This window comes from Hyaena hyaena, unplaced genomic scaffold (genome assembly GCF_003009895.1).
Source record: "Hyaena hyaena isolate Hyena2069 unplaced genomic scaffold, ASM300989v1 scaffold_23, whole genome shotgun sequence".
Taxonomy (NCBI): domain Eukaryota; kingdom Metazoa; phylum Chordata; class Mammalia; order Carnivora; family Hyaenidae; genus Hyaena; species Hyaena hyaena.
The window spans coordinates 1,036,834-1,052,060 of NW_024080655.1; the positions used below are offsets into that span (position 1 = coordinate 1,036,834).

The 15,227-nt window shown below is 50.0% G+C and overlaps 1 protein-coding gene across 4 annotated transcripts; it reads left to right on the forward strand.

The window, feature by feature from the left end:
* Window positions 1-2,751: 2,751 nt before the first annotated feature.
* On the forward strand, window positions 2,752-13,939 carry RAPSN (receptor associated protein of the synapse). 4 transcript variants are annotated; one of them, XM_039226807.1, is made up of 8 exons: window positions 2,752-3,151; window positions 3,657-3,995; window positions 10,369-10,527; window positions 11,035-11,133; window positions 11,216-11,338; window positions 11,811-11,864; window positions 13,051-13,250; window positions 13,710-13,939. In XM_039226807.1, the coding sequence occupies exons 1-8, from the start codon at window positions 2,960-2,962 to the stop codon at window positions 13,780-13,782; spliced, it is 1,239 nt and encodes a 412-aa protein (XP_039082738.1). In that variant the 5' UTR covers window positions 2,752-2,959; the 3' UTR covers window positions 13,783-13,939. The 4 variants fall into 4 exon arrangements, with proteins under 4 accessions (XP_039082738.1, XP_039082741.1, XP_039082740.1 ...); XM_039226810.1 differs by having other exon boundaries at window positions 11,282-11,338; XM_039226809.1 differs by having other exon boundaries at window positions 10,402-10,527.
* Window positions 13,940-15,227: the final 1,288 nt, after the last annotated feature.

The following is a 15,227-nucleotide window of genomic DNA, read 5'->3' on the forward strand; positions in this document are numbered from 1 at the left end:
TAAATAAAACATTAAAAAAATTAAAAAAAATTTTAAATAGAAAATATGAAGATTTGTCCATGAATGTTTATAGCTTGGTTATTTTTTTACAGTCCAAAAGTGAAACAATCCCCGAATGTCCATCAACCATTGAATGGCTAAATAAAACGGTATATCTATCCAATGGATACTATTCAGCTATAAAAAGAAATGAAGTACAGTATGGATGAATCTTGAAAACATGATGCTAAGTGAAAGAAGCCAGTTACAAAAGGCCACATATTTTATTACTGCATTTATATGAAATGTCCAGAATAGACAATTCCATAGAAAGTAGTGGGGACACCTGGGTGGCTCAGTCAGTTAAGAATCCGACTCTTGGTTTCGGCTCAGGTCATGATCTCACCGTTTGTGGGTTCAAGCCTTGAATCGGGCTCTGCGCTCACAGTGTGGAGCCTGCTTGGGATTCTCTCTCCCCCTCCCTGACCCTCCCCTGATTGCTCTCTCTCTCTCTGTTTCTCTTTCTCTCTTTTTCTCTCTCTCTCAAAACTAAATAAACTTAAGGCGCCTGGGTAGCTCAGTCAGTTGAGCATCCGACTTTGGCTCAGGTCATGATCTCATAGTTCATTGGTTTGAGCCCCACATTAGGCTCTGTGCTGACAGCTCAGAGCCTGGAGCCTGCTTCAGATTCTGTGTCTCCCTCTCTTTCTGCCCCTCCCCTGCTTGCACTCTCTCTCTCTCTCTCTCTCTCTCCCTCTCTCAAAAATAAATAAACATTAAAGAAATTCTAATAAAAAAACTAAGTAAGCTTTAAAAAATAAAAAATAAAAAAATTTTTAAAAAGAAAGTAGATAGTGATTGTGGGGTGTAGTAATTTGCTAAAGCCACCATAACAAAGTGCCATAGACTGAGTGGCTTAAACGATAGGAATTTATTTTCTGAAAGTTCTAGAACCCAGAAATTAGAGATCAGGGCTTGAAAGGGTGGATTCCTCCTGAGGCCTCTCTCCTTGGCTTGTAGATGGCTGTATTTTTCCTGTGTCCTTATTGGTCTTACGGTGTATGTGTCTTGATCTCTTTCTTATGACACTAGTCATAGTAAGGGCCTTCCTGAATGACCTCATTTCACCTCTTTAAAGATGGTGTCTCTAAGTACATCCCATCTAGGGGTTAAGACTTCAACATATGAATCCGGGAAGGCACCAGTTCAGCTATAATGGGAATGGAGTGACTTCTCACCGGCATGGGTGTTCTTGACGTGGTGAAAATGTTCATGTGGTGATCAATGCCCAAACCTGTGAATATACTAGAAACTCTCCATTCTGAAAGAAGGAACTTTGCCCTGGGGCAAGAAAGAGCCTGGTGTGCAAAGAAAAAAGAGAAATATTGGGGGAGACAGGCTGGTGGCGTTGGCGGGGCCCTGTTACCAGGGTGCCTCAACACCAGGAGCCCCAATATTTCAAGTGTCTGCTCTCTACTTAAGATGCTATGCTCTCTAAATAGATGTCTATGTAAGGTGCCTGGGTGGCGCAGGCTGGTTGAACGTCTGACTCTTGGTTTCAGCTTGGGTTGTGGCTCAGGGTCCTGGGGTCAAGCCCTGTGTTGGGCCCCACACTGGGCATGGAGCCTGCTTGGGATTCTCTCTCTCCCTCTACCACTTATATTCTCTCTCTCTCCAAGAACTTTAAGTAAACTAATATTCAAAATTTTAAATTTTGAATTAAAAAAAAGGGGGGGCACCTGGGTGGCTCAGTTGGTTGAGTGTCCGACTCTTGGTTTCTGCTCAGGTCATGATCCCAGGGTTGTGGGATCAAGCCCCACATCAGGCTCTGTGCTGAGCGTGGAGCCTGCTTAAGATTCTCTCCCTCTCTCCCTCCCTCCCTCCTTCCCTCCCTCTCTCTCTCTCTCTCTCCCCCCACCCCTCTCCCCCTTTGCATGCCCTCTCTCTCTCTCAAAATACAAAAATAAAATAAATTTTTAAAAAGATGTTGCCCTTCTCCACACTGTCTGGCACTAAATCACATTATTAGGAACCCTTCCAAACGGAGATGGGGATTGGAATTGGGACACTTTTTAAATGTTCAAGGGTCACCTCCTGTCCCTGGCAGGTAGTGTGCCATGGAGCAGATGGCCACGGCTCGGGATAAACTCTTGCTCTTCTATCCACTGAGGTGGATGACAGGATTCTCCTGCCCAAAGCCACACAGTCCACACAGCTAATAAGTGGCAGAATCAGCCAGGCTCCAGCGTCCACGCTGTTCCCCGCTACCCTGTGCTGCCTCCTAACAACCCTGTGAGTTAAGGTTTAGCCTATTATTATCCTCATTTGACATGAGGAAGCTGAGGCTCCGAGAGGCTCCGAGAGGTGACTGCCATGGCTTAGGTCATGCCGTGAGGAAGGACCAGATGTTGGGAAGGGTGTGGGTGCACGCATGGATCAGAGACCTCGGTGCAGTGCCCGCGGATCACAAAAACAAATCCTGGGGAAGGGTGGGTCTAGGGGGAAGGTTGCGATGGGGAGAGGCAGGGTTCAGGGCTGGCCACCCACCTCGCGTCATCCCTGCTTCCTCCCAGCCCTCAGCCCACCCCTGAAGGCAGCTCCCTGGCCAGGGGAGGGGAGTTGGGGCCAGTGTCAGAGGTGCTGCAGAGACACCCACGGGGGTGGCCAGGGAGCAGGGTGCCCGCATCCCTGGGAACCCAGCTCCCAGCCTGCGGTGAGTACAGTGGAGGCCCGCGTGACATTGTGGCTGACATTCCTCAGTGGCCACGTGGCCCCAACTGGCAGGGACAGCTGCGATCAGGGGCCGCAGCAGCTTTGTTCCCAGGGTGGCGCCTGCTCTCCACCCAGGCCCTGCTCAGCTCCTGCCCGGTGCTGCTCCCCTGCCTGGGGCTCCGCGGGCAGCTGGCACCGTAGTCTCCGCCATGAGTGCCTAGAAGCCCGCAGCCGCTAGGGTCTCTCCGTGTGCCTGGGCTCTGGAAGGATGGGGCAGGACCAGACGAAGCAGCAGATCGAGAAGGGGCTCCAGCTGTACCAGTCCAACCAGACAGAGAAGGCGCTGCACGTGTGGACGAAGGTGCTGGAGAAGAGCGCGGACCTCGTGGGGCGCTTCCGCGTGCTGGGCTGCCTGGTCACAGCGCACTCGGAGATGGGCCGCTACAAGGAGATGCTGAAGGTGGGCCCGGGCTGGCTAACCCCCTCCCCCCGGGGTTCAGACCCTCCCACCTCCTCAGACTCCCCTGTATCCTGAAGCCTAGCAGCACGGCCCCCGCGGGGGCTCTGAGTCCCATCTAAGGCCCTGTGGCCTTGAATTTGGGTGTCTGACACTGAGACTGAGCTTCTTAGCTTCAGGGTTCGGGGATCTGCAGGCCAGGTCTGGGAGGCTAGGTTCCAGCCTTCCCTGTTTGGGATTCTGAGTTGGAACCCGGGAGGGTCTTGGAGCCACCCGTTTAGGCTGGGGGTGGGCGGCCCATGTAGCCTGGGGCTGAAAGGCAGAAAGCTAAGGATCTGAGTTTGGTCCCAGGGCTGACCCTTCTCGCCTATGGCTAGGGAGCAGAGAGCTCACCTGAGGCAGGGCTGGAAGCTCTGGGGCTCCAGGCCTTGGCCGCGAGGCAGGGAGGAGGTCTGAGTCGGAGGCTCAGGGTCCAGGCTGATGGCACCTGCCCCCACCCTCCTGGCAGTTCGCTGTGGTGCAGATCGACACCGCCCGGGAGCTGGAGGATGCTGACTTCCTTCTGGAAAGTTACCTGAACCTGGCGCGCAGCAACGAGAAGCTGTGTGAGTTTCACAAGACCGTCTCCTACTGCAAGACCTGCCTCGGCCTGCCTGGCACCAGGGCCGGCGCCCAGCTCGGAGGCCAGGTCAGCCTGAGCATGGGCAATGCCTTCCTGGGCCTCAGCCTCTTCCAGAAGGCCCTGGAGAGCTTCGAGAAGGCCCTGCGCTATGCCCACAACAACGACGATGCCATGCTCGAGTGCCGTGTCTGCTGCAGCCTCGGCAGCTTCTATGCCCAGGTCAAGGTGCGCCTGGGCCCAGGGGGAGGGAGGGCGGCGGAGGGCTCTGGTCCCCTGACACCTTCGCACAAGCCATGCTCCCCATTCAGGACCTGGCTAAGTCCTCCCACCTAGGAGAGTCTGAGAGGGAAGAGACTTAGCCAGGAAGGTAAAGACTTACCAGGAAAGGCAGGGACAGAAATCAAACCTTGGTCGGTCTGTCTGCCTTCCTGGGAGATGGGAGGCTCCTTTGTGAGGACAGGCCATGAACTCTCACTGCTGTGTGTTTTGCTGTGTGATCTCGGACACGGCACCTCTCTCCCCTGAACCTTGGTAGGTGCAGCTATAAAATGAGGGAGAATAGGACCCACCTTCCAGCATGGTTGTAAGAATTCATTCATCAAATATTTATTGTCCGGCTCTGTGGGCTTGGGATGCAAGCAGGGAAAACAATAACAAAGCCTCTGGCCTTGTGAAGGCTGCATTCTAGAAAAAGACAAATAAACACAATCAGTAAGTCGATCATACAGCATGCTAGAAAGTGCTGAGGAGAGGGGCGCCTGGGTGGCTCTGTCGGTTAAGCATTGACTTCGGCTCAGGTCATGATCTCACGGTTCGTGGGTTCAAGCCCCACGTCGGGCTCTGTGCTGACAGCTAGCTCAGAGCCTGGAGTCTGTTTCAGGTTCTGTGTCTCCGTCTCTCTCTGACCCTCCCCTGCTCACGCTGTCTCTCTCTCTCTCAGAAATAAGTAAAACATTAAAAATTAAAAAAAAAAATAAACATAAAAAAATTAAAAACAAAAAGTGCTTAGGAGAGGGACGCCTGGGTGGCTCAGTCAGGTAAGCATCCAACCCTTGATTCTGGCTCAGGTCTTGATCTCTCGGTTGTGGGTGGGGCCCCGTTTGGGCTCTTTGCTGACAGTGCCGAGACTGCTAGGGATTCTCTCTCTCTCTCTCTCTCAAATAAATATGCAAACATTAAAAAGAAGAAGAAGAAGAAGAAAGTGCTCAGGAGAAAGGAAAAGAAGGAAAAAGGTGGTGGGAAGTGCCGAGGATGGAGTGTTGCAGTTTCAAATAGGCTTCCTAGAGGTGGTATCAGTCTGAGGACTGGAAGCAGATGAGAGGCTGAGCTATGCAGAAATCTGGCAAAAGTTTGAAAAAGAGACAAGAGCTAAAGCAAAACCCTGCTGGGGGGGGGGGTTCGCGGGAGGTGGAAGGGGGGCATAGCCGGCATATTCCAGGGCTGCTGGAAGCCAGCTTGAAGGCAGCAGGTCTGTGAGGAGAAGGTAGGAGGTGGTGAGTAAGGAAGGGGGAGGGGAGAAGACAGATGAATGAACTGATGGGGCCAGTGACCACAGGCTTCTTGCTGGTCCAGTGTTTGTTCTCCTGGGACCCCAAGGCATCCAGGTTGCTCTTGGCCCACGGGGGGTTGTTGATGCCTGGCATTCAGTAGATGCTTAATAAATCTGGGGGTAACTGGGTGTGTAAATGCTGATGAACCAGAGGTGGGATATGAGGAACTGAGAGTCATCCAGGACAGCACCAAGGATTTTGTTTTCAGCAATGTATGAAGAATTCATTCACGGGGCACCTGGGTGGCTCAGTTGGTTGAGCGTCCAACTTCAGCTCAGGTCATGATCTCACTGTTCGTGGGTTCGAGCCCCGCGTAGGGCTCTGTGCTGACAGCTCAGAGCCTGGAGCCTGTTTCAGATTCTGTATCTTCCTCTCTCTCTGACCCTCCCCTGCTCACTCTCTGTCTCTCTCTCTCTCTCTCTCTCTCAGAAATAAATAAAACATTGAAAAAAATTAAAAAGAATTCATTCAGGGCCACCCGGGAGGTATAGTTGGTTAAGCATCAGGCTCGGATCAGGTCATGATCTTGTGGGTTCATGGCTTGAGCCCCACATTGGGCTCTGCACTGATGGCCAGGGGCCTGCTTGGGATTCTGTCTCTCCTCCTCTCTGCTCCATCCCCGCTTGTGCTCTCTCTCTCTCTCTCTCTCAAAATAAATATGTAAGCTTGAAAGAATGTTTTTGAAGAATCCATTCAGTGAGATTTGATAGGATGGGAGAGGAATGAGGTGTTTTAAAACCTTTTTTATTACAGAGACAATTAACCATACAAGAAAATAGAATAATATAATGAATCTCCATATACCCACCATTTAGATTTAGCAATTATTAATATTTTGCCATAGTTGACTTTTTTTTTAACTGAAGTGTTGTGATATGAAATTAGAGACATCATGGTATTTTACCCTGAAGTAGTTCAGTATGATGTATCCCTAAAAGAAAAAAAAAGAATTTTCTTATATAAGGACATTTTCTTACATAATCATAATTATATCTTAAATTTCTCTGCTTATGCTGAAAAGACGCCTTTACCCTCAGCTTCTATAAATTGGAACACAAGTAAGAGGCACCTGTGTAGCAGACATTACATCCCTTAAATCCCTTCCAGCAGAAAATTTCTCCCCTTCTATTGTCTATGATTTAAAAAAAAATTTTTTTAATGTTTTATTTATTTCTAGGAGAGAGAGAGACAGCGTGAGCAGGGGAGGGTCAGAGAGAGAGGGAGTCACAGACTGAAACAGGCTCCAGGCTCTGAGCTGGCAGTCAGCACAGAGCCCGATGCGGGGCTCGAACCCACGAACCGCGAGTACATGACCTAAGCGAAAGTCGGACGCTTAACCGACTAAGCCACCCAGGCGCCCCTAAAAAATGTTTTCAATGTTTTATTTATTTTTGAGAGAGAGAGTGCCAGTGGGGGAAGGGCAAAGAGAGAGGGAGACACAGAATTTGAAGCAGGCTCCAGGGTCCGAGCTGTCAGCACAGAGCCCCATGCGGGGCTCGAACCCAGGAGCCGAAGTCGGATGCTTAACTGACTGAGCCACACAGGTGCCCCTCTTATAATTTTTATCGAAGAAGATACCCATTACCTTCATGTTTCTTTTTTTTTTTTTTTAATGTTTTATTTATTTCTAGGAGAGAGAGAGAGCATGAGCAGGGAGGGTCAGAGAGAGAGGGAGTCAGACTCTGAAACAGGCTCTGAGCTGGCAGTCAGCACAGAGCCCGACGCGGGGCTCGAACCCACGAACCGCGAGATCATGACCTAAGCGAAAGTTGGACGCTTAACCGACTAAGCCACCCAGGCGCCCCCTTCATGTTTCATTTCACTGTCCCATTGCTTCCGCAAGGAGTCGGGTGACTTGGGTTTTTTTCCTCTCCTTTGCCCCCTGGGAACTGGGCATTTTTGGTAAGAAGACTGTGTAAACCCTGCAGCTCACCTCAAGTTGCATCAAATCCGATAGATGGGGCAACAGCCTGATCCCTCTGTGTGATGGCTCCCATTTCTCCTTTTGGGACCAGCAGGTGAACTTGGGGATGACATTGGGGCACCCTGTGAACATTCAGTTCTGCAGCAACACTTTCCATAACGGTTTTAGCATCCAGTGATGTTTGCTGCCTGAATCACTTCTCTTATTTCAAATGTAATGAAATGGCGATTTCTAAGCTCTTACCGTTCCTTCTATAATTGCTGGCTGGATTTCTCCATCAGAACAAACTCTCCCCCATCACATGGGGCTAGGTGGCTCCTCAGAAACACAGTTCCTACAGGAAAGGTGGAATAAATACTTTCCTCTTTCCTTTAATTACCACTTTTGTAATAAGCAGTTGATGTCATAGCTGCCTTCAAGGATCAGATCACTTATTTGTTGTGCTTTCTTCTTTTGGAGTATCATTATGGAATCCTGGTGCTTTTTTTTTTAACATTCAGTATTCTTCAGTTAGTGTTAGTATTGTTCTTTGTGATGCTTTAAATTATATTAACTTTATTTTTTTAAATATTTTTTAAAATTTAATGTTCATTTATTTTGAGAGAGAGAGAGTGAGCAGGGGAGAGGCAGACACATAATCTGAAGCAGGCTCCAGGCTCTGGGCTCGAACTCAGAAACTGTGAGATCATGACCTGAGCAAAAGTCAGACACTCAACCAACTGAGCCACCCAGGCGCCCCATACTAACTTAGTTACTGGAATTCCTTCACTATGGCTCCTGTGTCCTTTTGACAAGACTTTATTTAAATAAAAGTGTTCTTGTTTTCTGGAACAATGAACGGTCCCAGCCTCGTTTTGTACATCTGCTGCCCGAGACCTGGAATCAGCCATTTCTCTGGGCTCTTTTTAGTGGGAAATTGTGTTAAAGACCAAACGTGGGTTCTCAAGGTGCTCATTGCTACTGGGTTGTCATAGCTTCTAAATCTTTTCAGTTGCCAAGACAACTGAAGTTTATGCTCATATTTGCAATTCAAATCTAATGTTTCAGGACTTTCTGTAATTTATTTTAATCTTGATTCTCTTTTCTCTTAGGCTGAAAATGTTGGCTTTTAGCAACATAATTACATGTTTATTTTAACGTACAAAAATAAACATTTGAAATACTTTCAAAAGGCAATATCAATATTACTTTTTAAAAAAAGGGAACTGAAAGATGTTTAAGATTTCTTTTCCATTCTTGGGGCGCCTGGGTGGCTAAGTCGGTTGAGCATCCGACTTCGGCTCAGGTCATGATCTTACAGTTGTGGGTTTGAGCCCCACGTAGGGCTCTGTGCTAACAGCTAGCTCAGAGCCTGGAGCCTGTTTCAGATTCTGTGTCTCCCTCTCTCTCTGACCCTCCCTTGCTCATGCTCTCACTCTCTCTCTCTCTCAGAAATAAATAAAAAACATTTTAAAAATTTTTTAAAAAGATTTCTTTTCCGTTCTTTTGTCTATATATTCTACTATGGATGAACTGTCCAAGTACATATATGCTGAGGTCATTTGAAATAATTTTTTTCTGTGTGGTTATAATAATATAATATAATATAATATAATATAATATAATATAATATAATATAATGTGATAATATATTATAGAATTATATTTAATATTATATTTCATTATCATTATATTATAATAATTATATAATTAAACATTTTCATTAATTATAATATTAGTATGATGATACACAGGTCATTTAAATTTTCTTTCTCCTTTTTTTTTTTTTTTAGAGAGAGAATGCAAGTGAGGGAGAGGGGTAGAGGGAGAGAGAGAGAAAATCTTAAGCAGGCTCCACGTTAAGCATGGAGCCTCATGTGGGGCTCAAACTCATGACCCACGATTATGACCTGAGACGAAATCAAGAGTCCAATGCTCAACTGACTGAACCACCTAGGTGCCCCCTTTTATTTCCATTTTCTATTTTTAGGGTTTAAAAAAATTGTTTTTAATTTGAAGCTGTAAAACATTTACATGGCGTCCAATTAAAAAGTACGTAACAAGGGGCACCTGGCTGGCTCAGTTGGTGGAGCACGTGACTCTTCATCTTGGGGTCCTGAGTCCCAGACCCATGGTGGGCATAAAGATCACTTAAATAAATAAAACTAAAAAAGTATGTAATACAATTTGTGAGGGTCTAGTTTTTATTGGGGTTATCCAGAATTCTCTTTCAGTCATATTAACTTGGAGATGCTTGTTAGATATTAAGTGAAAGATCACACAGATTTTCTATGAGAAAGAACAGAGCAATGGGGCTGTATCTGATGGGGGACATGTCAAAAGAAGGTTATTTGATTTTGATTTTTTTTTAATGAGGTAAGAAACAGCAGAACGTGTTTGTACACTGATGAGAGTGACTGAGTTAAAAGAGATGGGGATTTATTCCAGAGTTCCATCAAGGGGCTCACATCTGTGGGAGCCGGGAACCCTTCTCCACGGTGGCAGGAGACAGACAGTGGGTGATCTCACGGATTAGGTGGAGAAGGCGGAGAAGGGAGAGTCCTCTTTCATTTTCTTCTGTTTTCCCTGTGAGGACATCAGTGTCACCTCCTGATTTGGAGGTTGGAGGAGAAAGAAAGGACAAGGGAGTGATTTCATTGCCTCAGTGGTCTGTTCTTCAGAGCAGACTGTACTGGCACAGAGCCTCCGGTGAGCACCTGCTGTTGGGTGCCAGGGGGCAGGTGCTAGTGGTGATGGGGTGTCTGGTACTCCCCCTGCCGCGCGTCTCTGAAGCTAAGGGGCCCAACTGGGACCCAGTGAGGAGAATGAATGCCTTCTCTTTCATTCCTTCATTGAACAAATAGTCATGGTACATCTACTAAATGCCAAGAACTGTGCTAGGCTCTTGGGATCTGCCAGCAAACCAGATGAAAATTCATACGTTCACGGAGCCCACCCATTTGCAGTGGCTGTTCCCTCTGCCTGGATCACTCTTTCCCTGGATATTCAAATGAATGACGGAATGCCAGTGGGGCCTATTGGTAGCCCTGATTCCTGGAGAAGCCAGACCCCGAAGCCCTTGACTTAGAGGCAGCTCCTGTCATTCGGTGTGTCCCTTCTTGTCTCCTCTCTGTGTCCCCTGCAGGACTATGAGAAAGCCCTGTTCTTCCCCTGCAAGGCCGCAGAGCTTGTGAACGACTACGGCAAAGGCTGGAGCCTCAAGTACCGGGCCATGAGCCAGTACCACATGGCCGTGGCATATCGCCTGCTGGGCCACCTGGGCAGCGCCATGGAGTGTTGTGAGGTGGGGCAGGAGGGAAGGGCGGCAGGTGGAAGGTGGTGGCGTGGGCCAGGGTGTCCTCCTTCCACACCAGCCCACTGAGGGCCCCAAGATCTGCCCTTGGCCCCGCTTCTCCGTGAGGCCCCTGAAGATGCGTTTGTTCCACCCCTCCCCCACCCCAAACCTCACTCCCTTCCAGGCCCTTCCCTCTGCCCACCCCATACGCACCCTCTGTGGGGCATTTTAAGTAGGAAGAGAGCCAGCTTCTGGAGGTCCACTGACCCGGGTTCAAATCCTAGCATTGCCAGGTGACCTTGATCAGGTCACTTCTGCTCTCCAAACCTCAGTGTTCCCTTCACTGGGTGTGGAGAGGCCTCCGTGGTTCAGTGTGCGGGGCCTCAGCACCGTGCTGGGTGTCCTGGTCTCTGAGGATGATGGTCATCCCTGGGCTGCCCTTGTTGGAGGGGCCCACTGAGTGAGGACCCCGGTGGTGGGCAGACGAGCCGGCCTGAGTGACCAGCCCCCTCACAGGAGTCTATGAAGATTGCGCTGCAGCATGGGGACCGGCCGTTACAGGCACTCTGCCTGCTCTGCTTTGCTGACATCCACCGGAGCCGTGGGGACCTGGAGGTGAGCTCACTGGGGCATGGCGGGGGGGGGGGGGGCTGCCGCCCCGGCCTGGTCCGACTCCACCCTCGCCCTGGCTGTGCAGACAGCCTTCCCCAGGTACGACTCTGCCATGAGCATCATGACTGAGATTGGAAACCGCCTGGGGCAGGTGCAGGTGCTGCTGGGTGTGGCCAAATGCTGGATAGCCAGGAAGGCACTGGACAAGGTGAGGTTGAGCCCTTTCCTATAGCTCCCGGCTTTCCCCCACTGCTCCTATTTGTAGCCAGTAGGTCAGCCAGCAAGCTGTGGGGCTGGTTCTGGGCAGGACTCTTTCAGACACTTTGTCTGACGTCGGCCTCACCCGAATCCCATGAGGCGACTACATTCCAAGTCGTTTTCCAGACTCAGAGAAGGCCCAGGACATGTCCAGACCCACAACTAGTAAAGGGCCAGAGCTGGGTTTGAACTCAGGATGCTTTAACTGAGCTTCCTATTCTGAATCTGAGTAAACTGAGGCAGCAGGTAACTTGCCCATAGAGCTCTGTGACTGTGCTCCAGCCTCCTTCTGCTACCTTCACACACAGGGCAGGTGCCCAGCTCCCTCCCCAGGCCCGCCCCTCCCTACCCCTTCTTTCCCTGTGAGCCACAGCCTCACTCAGACAGCTCTGCCTGCAACCCTGGCCTGTGTCTTCTTCCAGGCTCTGGATGCCATCGAGAAAGCCCAGGACCTGGCTGAGGAAGTGGGGAACAAGGTCAGACCTGATTCTGTCTTCTGGGTCTGGAGTCAGGAGCCCAAAGTGGGATCTTGGGTGTGTGGGGAGGGCTTTCCTGGGCCCACACATGCCCTGAGCCCTTCTGGGTCTCCACGAGTTGCCCCCGGCCATTCCCGACCCTGGTTGTTTCTCTTCCACACATAGAGCACTTTAGAGGGCAGGGCAAGAATTCCATAGCTCAGAAGACATCAGAATTCCTCAGAGCTTGATGGTCATAAAAACCCCTAACAGTGCTCCCCGCCAACCGAGAGCTAGGCACACACAGGTTCTTCTGGGTATTGATCCCAGTTACCACTGTCTCGCTCCAAGGTGGGCACTGCAAGCCCCATTTGACAGTTGAAGAAGGTGAGGCTCAGAGAGGTGCTCCAGGTCCCATACTTGGGACCTGGTCTGTCTTTTATTTTTCTTTAATGTTTTATTTATTTTGAGAGAGCACAAGTGGGGGAGGGCCAGAGAGAGAAGGGGATAGAGGATCCAAGGCAAGCCCAGTGTGGGGCTTGAACTCACAAGCCATGAGATCATGACCTGAGCAGAAGTTGGGACTGAGTCCCCCAGGTGTCCCAGGACCTGGTCTGTCTTCACTCCAAAGCCCGTGTTCCTTCCATAGTGCATGTGGCCTCTTAACTTTAATAACTGTATCCAAATCTTTAAATGTTGAAAATAGGCTCAGTATTTCTTCAAGTCTTCTAGAAGACTTGAAATCCTCTGGGATCAGGTGTGCAGCCCAATTAAAATGCCAAATATCTTTGGTTTTGGCTAGATTATTCCCAGTTTTACCCAAGTATCTCAGGTTGGCCAGAAATGCTGATGAGCTGTTGTGTGTATTTACTTAACAAAAACAGGACAGGAAATTAGTTATTATGGCATCCTCGCAGCAGATTTCGTCAATAAAAAACATTGGGTACCCAGACAGTTCTAGGGGTGAGAACAACTTACCTTATCCACCTGCTCATTCGTTCTGCATGAGGGGAAACAAAGGCCCAGAGAGGACAAGACGTTTTCCCTAGGCCCATCAGCAAGGCCAGAATGCAGCCAGGACCGGACCCCATGGGTCCTGACTGCATGGTGGTCCCTTTTGAGAGAGCCTCTTGGGCTGGATGAGGAGGGGCTTTCCAGTCCTGACTTGGTCTTGTCCCCTACGCTCTCCTGTCCCTGCCGGGCCCAGCTGAGCCAGCTCAAGCTGCACTGCCTGAGCGAGAGCATCTACCGCAGCAAGGGGCTGCAGAAGGAGCTGCGTGCACACGTAGTGCGCTTCCACGAGTGTGTGGAGGAGACTGAGCTCTACTGCGGTCTGTGCGGAGAGTCCATAGGCGAGAGGAACAGCCGGCTGCAGGCCCTTCCATGCTCCCACATCTTCCACCTCAGGTGAGGGCCCCTGGCCGGTGGGCAGGGGCCACCCAGGGTCTCTTTGGGGTACGCTAGGGCCCCAGCTGGCCTCACCATAATAGTGACACTGAACATAGCGCTTTCTGCATTCCAAGCCTGTTCTAAGAGCTTCCCCTGTATGAACTCAGTGACTCCGCCCAGCAGCCCTAGGAGGTGGCCATTACTATTCTCCCCAAAGAGAATTCAGAGAGGCCTCTCAAAGGCCATGAGATTCAGTCACCCAGGGCTAGACAGGTACCAGCCTCCCTGCTGATCTCCTGACTCCTGCCCTTCTGGAAGCCCCAGGACAGAGCACCAGGGGCAAGCAGGAGCCTGGGGGCCCTTCCCCTCTCCCTTGCCACCTTCCCAGCTCCTGCAGCGGGGAGGGGAGGCAAGTGAGCCCAGGCCCAGGATAGAAGCGTGGGTTCAGTGAGTGCACGGAGCCCTTTGCCTCCGAAGGTGCCTGCAGAACAACGCGACACGTAGCTGCCCCAACTGCCGCCGCTCATCCATGAAGCCTGGCTTTGTGTGAGTCTCACCAGCAGTCTTGGGCTTCTGCCTCACTCCCCCCTGCTCCTTCTCCACCACCGTGAGGCCCCTGCCCGGCCCTGCCTCAGACCCTCTTTACTCCGGGGCAGCCGTCAGGGCCCAGGGCCTGCCCATTGTTGCTCCTCCGGGCTCAGCTGCCCTCCCTGACTCTTTGTACTTTGCTCTTTATAGAAAAATAAACTGTTTGTACCTGACCCCAGCGATTCTGACTCTTTGTGGGTGTGCTGGGGCCAGCACAGACAGGGCAGCTTCTTCTCCAGCTGCTCTTCTTGACCCCGGTCAGGCAACTCTGACAAGTGTGAATTTGGGGTCAGCAGCCCCTGTGCTGACACTGGCTCATTGGACAGCCTTGAGCAAGTCACTTAACCTCTATGATCGTCCACACCTTTACCTAAAATTAAGTAGGTAAAGATAGGGGCGCCTGGCTGGCTCAGTCGGTAGAACGAGCAACTCTTGATCTCGAGGCTGTGAGTTCAGGCCCCACGTAGAGCTTACTTAAAATAAAGTCGGGAATGACAATCCAGTCTGTCCACTGGGCAGGGCTGTTGAGAGGATGGAAGAAATGCTGTTACTGGCAGAGGTGGCTTGCCAGCCTGAGCAAATAACAGCTGCAAATGCTGTTATTTAAAGAAATGTCTGCCTTCAACTGCTTCCAAGAAAACCATTACACAGATTCTCACTGTTTAGGTGTGATTTGTGATGGTTTGGCTTAAAATATATGCTTGCATGAAGTTCATTTTAGCGGGGCCCTGGGGCTCATCTCACGGTATTAAGCTGAGATCCTCCACAGCAAGGGCTACAGATACAACAAATGGGTCTCATAGGACCCAGAGGTCTGCGCTACTCCTTGAAATGACAAGAAACGATTACATGAGTCATAATGTTTTTAATTGTAGAGGCTGTTGTCAATTGACCTCTTTCCACGTGGGCAATTCTGTGGCACCTACTCAGAAAAGCAGCAACGGTTTCTCTTTAAAACTGGTTAATGGGGCGCCTGGGTGGCTCAGTCAGTTGATCATCCGACTCATGATCTCATGGTTCTGGGTTTCAATCCCCGCGTCGGGCTCTGTGCTGACAGCCAGCTCAGAGGCTAGAGCCTGTTTCGGATTCTGTGTCTCCCTCTCTCTCTGACCCTCCCCTGCTCACGCTGTCTCTCTCTCTCTCTCTCAGAAATAAATAAAAAACATTATTAAAATAAAAAAAAAACCTGGTTAATGATTCTTTCTGGTGACCCTGGACATGCCCTTTTTTTGGCTCGCTGCACACGGCTAGCGTATGCGGTCTACGGTTTGAAAGGCCGAGCCATCGCGCGAATCCCCTAATCCTAGTTGCGCCAGATTCTGAGGTCAAATCACCCCTTCGAACGTCCCCTTTCAATTACCGGCCAGATTAACACTACATTTCCCAAACACCCTGCAGGCTCCTTTC